Below are 10,428 nucleotides of genomic sequence, written 5' to 3' on the forward strand. Positions count from 1 at the left end.
CAGAACGTACTATGGATTCTGCTGCTCATCATGTAGTTTTGAATAGCAAATTATGTGAACACTAAAGAAGCATTTACTCACAGACCTAATCATTGGTTTACGGATCTCACAAACAGAAGTGTTAGCAGCCACATACTTCCCTAAATTTGCAATGACCAATAGGCTTGCCATCCTCTCAACTCTAAAGCTGATGCCTGTTGTCCCTGAAATATACACATGCCCTTAAAACTTTCACAGCTTCTTTCTAAAACAAACATTAAAGAATACAATAAATGACTAGACAAAAGAAAAAAAGAAAATGATACAAGGCACTGTGGAAGGAAAATAAAGCCTCAGTAAATAAACAGGTTACAATTGTCATTAAGATTTAAAAAATCATTATTTCAATGATTATTTAAACATATAAAATTAATCATATCATTTTGAGAAATAATTTCAAGGCAAAAAAATTATATGAAAAGAAAACCCTTAAAAATAGTAAGCAAAAACAATATTAAATTCTAGATTCCCTCCCAATATACCTAGTTGGTGATTTTATCAAATTATTTATAAACATTGAAATAGTTTTTGGTTCCTATCTTGACATCAACTATTTTCCCCTTGAAAACCGTATTCTAAGTATTTGAGTCGGCCTTGTTATATGACTTGGAATATATAAGGAAGCAATTCTTGCTTACATTTAGTCAAACTTCTATTCTGGATGCTTACTGCTGATTTTGGCATTTATTTATTTATTAAATTTATATAGCTGCCCTTCTCAGGAAGACTGATTCTGGGTGATCTTATCATAGCGTAACTCTGTGCGGCTTACAATTACATTAAAAAAACAACAACTTAAAATCAAACCTTAAAATCCAAGACACATGAAGAGGGTAGGGGTAGTTTCCTATCCAGATGCAGGATTTTTCATTTCTTCCTGTTAATTTCTATCTTGTTCAATGGAACTCATTGCTCCAGGCTGTCTGGAGCTTTCTGAAATTTCTCTCATTCATCCAAAGCGTTAAATGCCCCTCCCCCAGCTTTATGACATCTGCATGACATCTGCAAACTTTTAAAAGTATCATTTCAGGTCTCTCATTCAAATAATTGATAATAAAAGTGAAATAAGAGAAGAGCAAAGTCACAGCTCTGTAGCCTTCTATTCAATGTGTAGGGGATGGGGGAGGCTTGAAGAAACCTGAAAAAGCCATATAAGTGTTGGAGGGAGTGAACCTGGGTGTCATGGATCCGATAGATGAAACTGATCAAAAGAACTTCAAGGCAAAGATTTCTTCTTCAAAGAACATTTTATTTTGGAAACAAAGTATCGGCACTTACATAGTTGAACCCAAGACTAAAAATCCCTCCTCAGGCTACAAAGTAACAAGTTGTAATTCCCACCCCAAATTGCTGTCATAAATCACATTCACCTATGACTTCAAAATGCAGGCTCTCGTCCCAGCTTTACAGCCTGCCAAAACTCTTATCAGCTTTAACCTTGATTCTCATACAGATGCATTGTTATGGCTAGCTAAGAACTTCAGCACCCCTTCTCCCCCTCAGCTATCTCTCTAAACTAAAAGTGGCAATGGATACAAAATGAAAAAATGGTTCCCGTTCAAGTGTCACAACGCTGACATTCGGTCCCCCTTAAAAGAAAAGAGAAATCCTGCAAATCAAACAAAAGCAAAAGTTAGTAATTCCCCCTCGGTTTGTTTGGATGTTTATCATAAAATTTATGTATGAGTCTATCAGCCTTTACATCAGTACACTTCACCCAGGTAGCTTCTGACAATGGATACCCTTTCCATTGAACTAACTATTGCAATTTCCCTTTATACAATCTAGCATCAAGGATATGCTTCACTTTGTAATGAGTCTCCCCAGCTACGACAAGGGGGCCAGGTGTTTTTTGGGGGGAGGGAGTCTTAGAGTAGAATCTCTGAAAGGCTTCAACAAACTACAGTGGAATACAGGCTGGATCTTTCCTAAAGATCGAGGGAGTTTTAGTTCCACAGTCACTGGGTTTAAAATCTGCACTATGGGAAAAGGTCCCAGGTATTTTGGCCCCAATTTCTTTCTAGGTTATTTGAGTCTTAAGTATTTTGTAGAAAGGTAAACCTTCTTCCCGACACAAAATGGCTTTTGAGGTGCTCTTTTCTTATCCGCTTGTTTTTTGTTAAGACTCTGAGGCTTTCTTCAAAGCTTTCTTTGCATTGTCCCACACCTCTTTCCAAGCAGACACCCATTGATTTAAAATCTGAGAGGCAGGTGGTTCCTGGGGGTATTCAGGCATCGGGATGAAATCCCTCCCTGTGGCTATTTTAAAAGGCGTAAATCCGGTACTGCTGTGTATAGTGTTGTTATAAACCACTTCAGCAAAACGGAGGAGATCAGTCCAATTTGTCTGTTGGTAATCCACATAGCATCTAAGATATTGTTCCACCATTGCGTTCGCTTTTTCAGCCACCCCATTTATAGACAGGTGAAAAGCCGATGACAGTCCTTGCGTGGAACCAATTAATTTTAAAAAGTCCCTCCAGAACCTGGCCACAAACTGCACCCCGTTGGAAATTATTCGCTTTGGCGCACCGTGTAGTCTGTAAATAGTCCTTGCAGATTGGTGACTCTGGGGAGTTATCTGAGAAATAACTTGAGGTGGAGGCATAACAGAGTCTATGACTTACTCACATTGGCTTTTGTATTGGGGCAATCTGGAGAGGGCATCAGCTAAGAAATTCTTTCCACCCGGCGAATATTTCAGGGTGAAATTAAAACAATTAAAATATTGTGCCCAGCGCACTTGTTTAGGTGACAGTTTATGGGGAGTTTTCAGTGCCTCTAAATTTTTGTGATCAGTCCATACTTCTAAAGGCACCTTGCTCCCTTCTAGGAAATGACGCCACATTAGCAAAGCTCATCTAGTAGCAAAAGCTTCTTTCTCCCAAATTGCCCACCTCCTTTCTGTGTCGGTGAATTTTTTTGAAGTGTAAGCACAAGATTGTAAAACTCCCTCACGATTCTTTTGCAGGAGTACTGCCCCCATAGCTACATCGCTAGCATCAGCTTGAATTACAAATTGCTCCTCTTGGTGAGTGTGTTTTAGAATTGGTTCAGCAGCGAATAGTCTTTTTAAATTCTCAAAAGTGGTTTTGCACTCTAACGACCAGTGCAGGGGGTGTCCTGGACATGGTTTTCCCCTATCCTTACCAGTTTTTAATAGTTCTGTTAGGGGCAAAGCGATCTCAGCAAATGAAGGAATGAACCAACGGTAAAAATTAGCAAATCCCAGGAAACTCTGGAGTTGTTCCCGCATCTTTGGGGGCTGCCATTCTATAACAGCCTTCACCTTAGCTGGATCCATTTCGATGCCTTCACTAGAAATTCTATAGCCCAAATAATCCAAACGTGTCTGATGGAATTCGTATTTAGAAAGTTTGGCATATTGCTTAACGTTCAGCAGTTTTTTTCAAAACTTCTCACACTAAACTTATTTGCTCTGTCATAGTCTCTGTATAGATTAAGATGGCATCAAGATACACCAAAACCCCTTTGTATAAATGATCGTGTAGGACCTGGTTAATCAACTGCATGAACACAGCAGGTGTCCCTGTAATCCAAAAGGCATGACCTTAAACTGATAGCTACCCAGAGAGCTGTTGAAAGCAGTTTTCCATTCATCGCCTTCTCTAATTCNAGTTAACAAGTCTTTCATTAAGGGAAGGGGGTACATATTTTCCACACTCACCCTGTTAAGGCTCTTAAAATCCAGGCAGAGCCTAAGCAACCCATCTTTTTCCTCTTTAAATAGCACGGGGCCACTACCTTGGATTTGGCAGGCTTGATGAAACCTCTGGCTAAATTCTTGTCAATATACTGCCATAATTCTTCCATCTCAAGGGGGGTCATGACATACATCTTTGGCTTTGGTAACTTGGCCCCCGGCAGAATTTCAATGGCACAGTCATTTGTTCTGTGGGGAGGCAGGACATCACATTCTGCCTCACTAAACACTTCTGCTAAGTCCCGGTATTCGCTGGGAACGAGAGGCACTCCTGGCAGGGGAAGTGTCACTATCTTTATTGGTTCAGATGGCGGGTTCGCTTCTTTGCTAATGTCATGGGAGGAGCTGGGAGGTAACGGTCCTATGGGTAACCTCAAAGTTCTCATTCCGTTCTCCCACCATATAAAGGGTTTCCACTTGTCTAACCAAGCTAGCCCTAGAATCATTGCTTCAGTCATTTTTGGGCCCACCGCGAATAGAATGAATTCCCAATGTTCACCCACTTGTAGCCACACTGGCTCCATTAGGTGGGTAATTAAGGTTCCTCCCATTAAAGATCCATCTGCCTGTTCAAATTTCATGGGGTTGGAGAGTTGCCTCACTCTGATGCCTAATTTTAGGACAATTGGAAGGCTGATTAGGCAGCGTGAACGCCCTGAGTCTACCAACACTCGCAAGTCCATTTGGGCTCCTGTCTTAGGAACTATAAACTTGGCAGATAGGGAAAAAGGTGGAACAGGCTGACTCACTATCTGGTCGTTCCCTCCCTCGTCATCATTGTCATATGAAGCAGGTGTGATGGCAGCTATATCTGGAGTCTCTATATACCAATGACTGCATCTCAAAAGATCCCTCTGTTAAAGTAATGACATTTGCTGATGACACAACAGTGATTGGTCTCATTCGAGACAATGACGAATCTGCATACAGATGGGAGGTTGAACAACTAGCCTTGTGGTGTGGCCAGAACAGTCTTGAGCTAAACACACTCAAAACTATAGAAATGATAGTAGATCTTAGGAGAAACCCTCCTATACTATCACCTCTTACAATACTAGACAACACAGTATCAACGGTAGAGAACTTCAAGTTTCTAGATTCTTTAATAACTCAAGACTTAATATGGACACCTAACATCAAAAACATCATCAAAAAAGCACAACAAAGAATGTTCTTCCAGCGCCAACTCAGACTGCCCAAGGAGCTGCTGATAAAGTTCTACAGAGGATTATCTATCTATCTATCTATCTATCTATCTATCTATCTATCTATCTATCTATCTATCTATCTATCTATCTATCTATCTATCTATCTATCTATCTATCTATCTCCAAGGCTTGTCATTACTGTATATTCACAGGTTTTTGATTGGCACACATAGGTCTTCACAAAAACTAACATATGAAGTTACAGTATCTGTGAGTTCATCCAAGTCTGCTGATTGCAAACTTTCCAATCAGTGCAGTCAAGGCACGCCTGTAGCTTTAGCTTTGCCTCCTCAGTCCAAAACTTCACTGATTTAATTGTTGGTTTTATGGTTTTAAGCTTTTGTCTATAAACAGGTACAAGGTGAATCATACAATGATCAGAGTGTCCCACAGCTGCTCGTAGTAAAGACCGATAAGCATCTTTTCATGTTGTGTAGCAGTGGTCTAAAGTATTCTTGCCTCTAGTGATCCACTTCCCACAACACTGTTCACCAGATATAATTAAAATATTGCTGAACTAAAATTCACCAAATTCCCATCCAAACATGGCATTCAGGATTGCAGATCTGATTTTTTTTTTAAGCTGTTACTTTTTAAAAATTGTCTCAACAAAGTCTGAATTTTTCTAGATGATAAAGAAGATTGGTTGAAAACACAAAACGATCGTAAAACCAACTTGGATTCCATCTGTCTGAGCAAGAATTTAAAAAATTTAAAAAGAAAACTGGATGTACACGTGGCTAGACAGCTCTTTGTCGATGAGAATTACAAACTTATCTACTGTGAGGTGCCAAAAGTAGGCTGTTCTAACTGGAAGAAAATTGTTTTGCTACTCAAGCTCAACCTGAGTAGGGATGTCTTTGAAGTAAGCCAGGGAGAGATTCATACAACAAACCTTCTAAAGCGCTTGAGTTCTTATCCATCTCAACAACAAGCAGAATTTTTGAACTCCTTCACTAAGGTGATGTTTACCAGGCATCCTCTAGAAAGACTGGTCTCCGCTTACAGAGACAAATTTTTGCATGACGAACCTTACTATAACATCACAGTGGCAAATAAGATTAAAGCCTTGTTTAGGAAGGACAAAAACCTTACAGGGCCTGTGACTTTTCAAGAGTTTGTAAACTATGTTATGACAAGGAATGACGAACCTTTGGATGTACATTGGAAACCAATGTTCCAGTTGTGTGATCCCTGCAATATTCACTATGACGTTTTGGGAAAGTATGAGACGCTGCAGGAAGATGTCAATCATACTCTCAGCAGACTGAGAGTTTCAGAGATGGTCCGATATCCAGACAGTAAATTTTATGCACAAAGGACAAACAAGAACCTCACTACCCAATATCTAAAAGAACTGGACTGGAACCAAATACAGAAACTCAGGGAACTTTATCAGATAGATTTATCTTTATTTAATTACACTTTTACTGTTAAAATGGAAGGTGACATTAAAATGGAAATGTCATTTTCAGGCTAAATCATACTTCTATTTTCTGGATACCTACCTTTGGGAGTAAGGCAAGAATTTGCTAGAAAAAAATACATGTATTTTAGAAAAAAATACATTTATTTAGGCAGCTATCTGTTTCTAAGTTGCCTCCTTAAAGATGTTTACTTGGTGTCTTCATTGACTTCATTTAGATGTCAAACATTTTATTCTGTAAATTTGATTTTACTGATAACTTGCCTTATTTTAGCCCAGGTAAACCATAATTTGCTCTTTATTTACACTTCACACTATGCTAAGCTACAAATCAAAGTGTATGGATCAGTGGTGGAGTTCAAATAATTTAACAATCAGTTTTCTCTGAAATCACAGAACCCTTTAAGAGGTGCATGGGTAAAAACCAAGCTGGGGAGGGAGGAGCTGCACCCAACACCTGCTTACTTCAGGCCCCTCCCCCCCGCATCCAGGCCACTCCGAGCTTGGTAACCTCCCCCCCACCCTCCACCCACCCCCCGCTGGTGCAATGACCCAACTGCCCATCCACCTCTTCCCTTTCACTCCCCTCCTGAATCAGACTGCCATGCTGAGGAGGATGGACCTTACCCAGTCCCCCTCCACCATTGCGGAGCCAGGGAGTGACGGCGAAAGATTTTGCTGCCACTGTGCAACAGTCGTGTCCGCTGCTGGAGGGGCTTTCTTCGGCCCCCGCCGCCCTTGTCGCCCCCGCTTCGCCCCGCAGATCACTTGCCTAGCGGCAGCAGTCTCCTCCTTTTCTGCCAACTCTCCCGTGGCTTGCGCCGTGACGGGGATGGTGGTGGTCGTGCAAGCCTCCTCTGCTGGCTCCCGGAAACGGCAGCCCTGGTATCTCTCCACATAACGGGGCTGCCGTTTCCGGAACGGAGAAGGGAGACGCCGGCCGATGCAGGGTGGCAAGAAAGTGCGGACCAGCAGAAGGAAGGAAGGAAGATTTAAGGGGAGACAGGGGGAGGCGAAGGAAGGTACATTAAGCCGCCATTCTCCGTTTCTCTCTTTCTTGGCTGGGAAGAAGGCAGCCCACACGGGCTGCTGCCTCGTGTAAGCAGGTGTGCGGTGGTGACGGAGGGCTGGCGGAGGGAGCCGGCAGGGAGGCTTGTGCCACAGGAGAGTTGGTGGAGGAGGAGGAGGAGGAGGAGGAGGAGGCTGCCACCGGGTAGGTTTAGCCTCGGCACCCACTTTAGAAAGCAAACAGAAGAGCTTTGCTCTTTTTCTCCAGGAGACCCTTTGAAATTGCTCCCCACCCCTTTGCTTTTCTGCTTTAAAATCCAGAGCAGGCACTCAGCTTCTTAGAGAAATCATACCGGTAGCTACCGTATCCTCACCTGATCAGGAGGAAAACGTGTCTGCTCTGGATTTTAAGGCAGAAAAGCGAAGGGGGGGGAGGACAATTTCAAAGGGCCTCCTGGAGAAAAAGAGCAAAACTCTTCTGTTTACCCTCCGAAGCAGGTGCCGAGGCCAACCCTGCGGGAAGCGGATCCACTCCTCCAGGGCTTTGCAGAACCATCGGGGAAGGCTCCAGCTGGCGTAGTTTAGCTTAGCCTCCTTCCGTTCGAAGCGTCCTTCCTTTCCTCCCTTCTGCAGGGAGGAAAGCAGCAGAAAACGGGGCTGCCGTTTCCAGAGCGGAGAAGGGAGACGCCGGCCGATGCAGGGCGGCAAGAAAGTGTGCGCAAGAAAGTGCCGTGGCGGTGACGGAAGGCTGGCGGAGGGAGGTGGAGGGTGGGGTGGGGGGGCTTGCGCAGGTTTGTTATAATCGGTTTGCTGAAGTCAACAAAAAAATTAGATGTCGGTTCTGTCGAACTGGTGCGAACTGGCTGAATCCCACCACTGGTCTGGATCTCTTCATTACATTAGGTAACAAGCAAATCACAGTTTAAAGAGCTGCGTGAAACGTTGACACTGAGCACTTGAAATTTGTTTCCAGTTCTCCAGAGTCTATGTATGTATGTATGTATGTATGTATGTATGTATGTATGTATGTATGTATGTATGTTCTCACATGTCTGTTATTGGTATATGAATTTTGTGCTTCTGAAAAATAAACTCACCTTGAAATGTGTCTTGGCATCTGAGTGGACTTTGCATGGAAGATGCATTTTACAAATTTGCATTGGTATTAATAGGATATGAATAAGATATGAATGTCGTATTAAATATATTTCTCTTTGCTCGTCTCTCTTTTCATCCATCACAAGTCCTTCTGAACTTCCACAAAAGAGTCTCCAACTTTCAGGGACAATTCTGAAGGACATAGCTGAAGCTACAAGTAGAAAGGATTTTATACTAGTAGTAGTCTATATAATACTAAATCTCTAGTTATCATTACCATAAACTGGGTTAAATATTGCATCATAGGGCAACAATTTCAGAACCAAAGTACCTCAAATGGGCTCACACACAGAATGTATCCAAAATCCAGGGACCCATGACTCTTATGGAAATTGAATTTGGGAAAGTTTGGGCTGCTTCAGTGCTACTGGCTGATAGGCTGTTGCTGTAGCCACATGATGCTCATTCTGAATGTTCTGTGACAGTTTCCCAGCCACTTTCCCAGTCCTTTGTTCCCTACCCAACCCAGCAGCAAGGAATTGATTCAACACTTTAAAGGCTTTTAAAGAAGCAACAATTTTAAAGTGCGTGAAGAAAGGCCTGGATATTTTTATTATTTTATGTTCCCCTTCTTTGATATACAAACATGCTCATGTATCTATATCCCATCTTTGTTCAAGAACTTAAAGCACATACCTAGTGCTCCATCCTCCTATATTTTTCATAACAGCTCTGTGAGGTTGAGTTGAAAAAATCAGGTTCACTCCGACGTTTACCTTATCTTTGACATAGAGAGATACAGTCAGTTTACGGAATCAGGAACGGATAGGACAAAGTGAAAAGTTGATGGGATGAGACTTTGACTCTTATCTACCCCTAAAGTTTGACAAGACTCCACTCTTGTCGTTATATGTTTCAACACCTTATTAATTTAATTTAATTTAATTTAATTTAATAATTAAATTAAATTAAATTAAATTAAATTAAATTAAATTAAATTATCATCAGCATAATTAAACCTTGCAGAAAGAGAGCGGGGATATCATGGTCAAGAGATGACACTAAACTTCACTGAGATGTGGCAGGGAGGAGGAGAGATAAGGAAATAGGGGATGAAAGAGCTACACAACTCCAGAATAACAACGGAAGGTACAGAACGAGGAGATAAGAAAAGGTGAAGGAGGAAAGGGAAGATTAACTCCAGAACATGTGGCAAACACTAATTATTGTGAGAATTCCTCAACGTGACAGTACCCACCTTCAGCAAGACCAAAACATCAAAAAGCAAGGTAAAATGCACAATTTATATGACATAATATATCTTTTGATGTTGGTGCTGTAGCCAAAGTCTGCCCTCATTGTCATGTCTTCCTTTTCTCTGGAGAAAATGGCCAAGTTTTGCTGTGTGGCTCCCTCGGCTAGGAAATGGAGATGAGCACTGCCCTCTTGTGTCAGACACAACTGGACAGGGAAGACCTTTACCTTTGTTGCTGCATAAGGGGAAAGATCAGATTAGGCAATTTGTAACCTCTACCCTACCCAATGAGCTCCTCAATTTATATAGCAACGGTGAACCTGTTGCAGTGGGTTCAGGACAATACAACGGCCTATTCCAAATTTATTTATTTATTTATTTATTTATTTTTTGGATTTATATCCCGCCCTTCTCCCGTAGGACTCAGGGCGGCTGACAATCTATTTAAAATACATACAAAACAATACAAAGTTAAAATTAATTAAAAGGAATATTTAAATATTTGTCGAATTTTAAAATATAATTAAAACCCCCCTAAAAATTACCCTAGGCCAGTCCTGCAAGCTGGAATAACCAAGTCTTGAGGGCGCGGCGAAAGGAAGGGAGATCAGGGATAACCCTGATCTCTGGGGGCAGTTCATTCCAGAGGGTGGGAGCTCCCACAGAGAAG

General features: G+C 41.7%; 1 protein-coding gene across 1 annotated transcript in view; it reads left to right on the top strand.

Annotated features, from left to right (window-relative positions):
* The window catches only part of LOC107296087 (carbohydrate sulfotransferase 11-like), an 8,305-nt gene extending 1,854 nt beyond the window's left edge, over nucleotides 1-6,451 (top strand). The window contains exons 2-4 of the mRNA XM_015825431.2: nucleotides 4,612-4,838; nucleotides 5,326-5,404; nucleotides 5,601-6,451. Coding sequence (XP_015680917.2) covers nucleotides 4,612-4,838; nucleotides 5,326-5,404; nucleotides 5,601-6,451 — 1,157 coding nt within the window. The remainder of the gene's footprint in view (nucleotides 1-4,611; nucleotides 4,839-5,325; nucleotides 5,405-5,600) is intronic.
* The last annotated feature ends 3,977 nt before the right edge of the window (nucleotides 6,452-10,428 follow it).

The sequence above is a fragment of the Protobothrops mucrosquamatus genome, unplaced genomic scaffold (genome assembly GCF_001527695.2).
Source record: "Protobothrops mucrosquamatus isolate PMUCROS unplaced genomic scaffold, P.Mucros_1.0 scaffold2635, whole genome shotgun sequence".
Lineage (NCBI taxonomy): Eukaryota > Metazoa > Chordata > Lepidosauria > Squamata > Viperidae > Protobothrops > Protobothrops mucrosquamatus.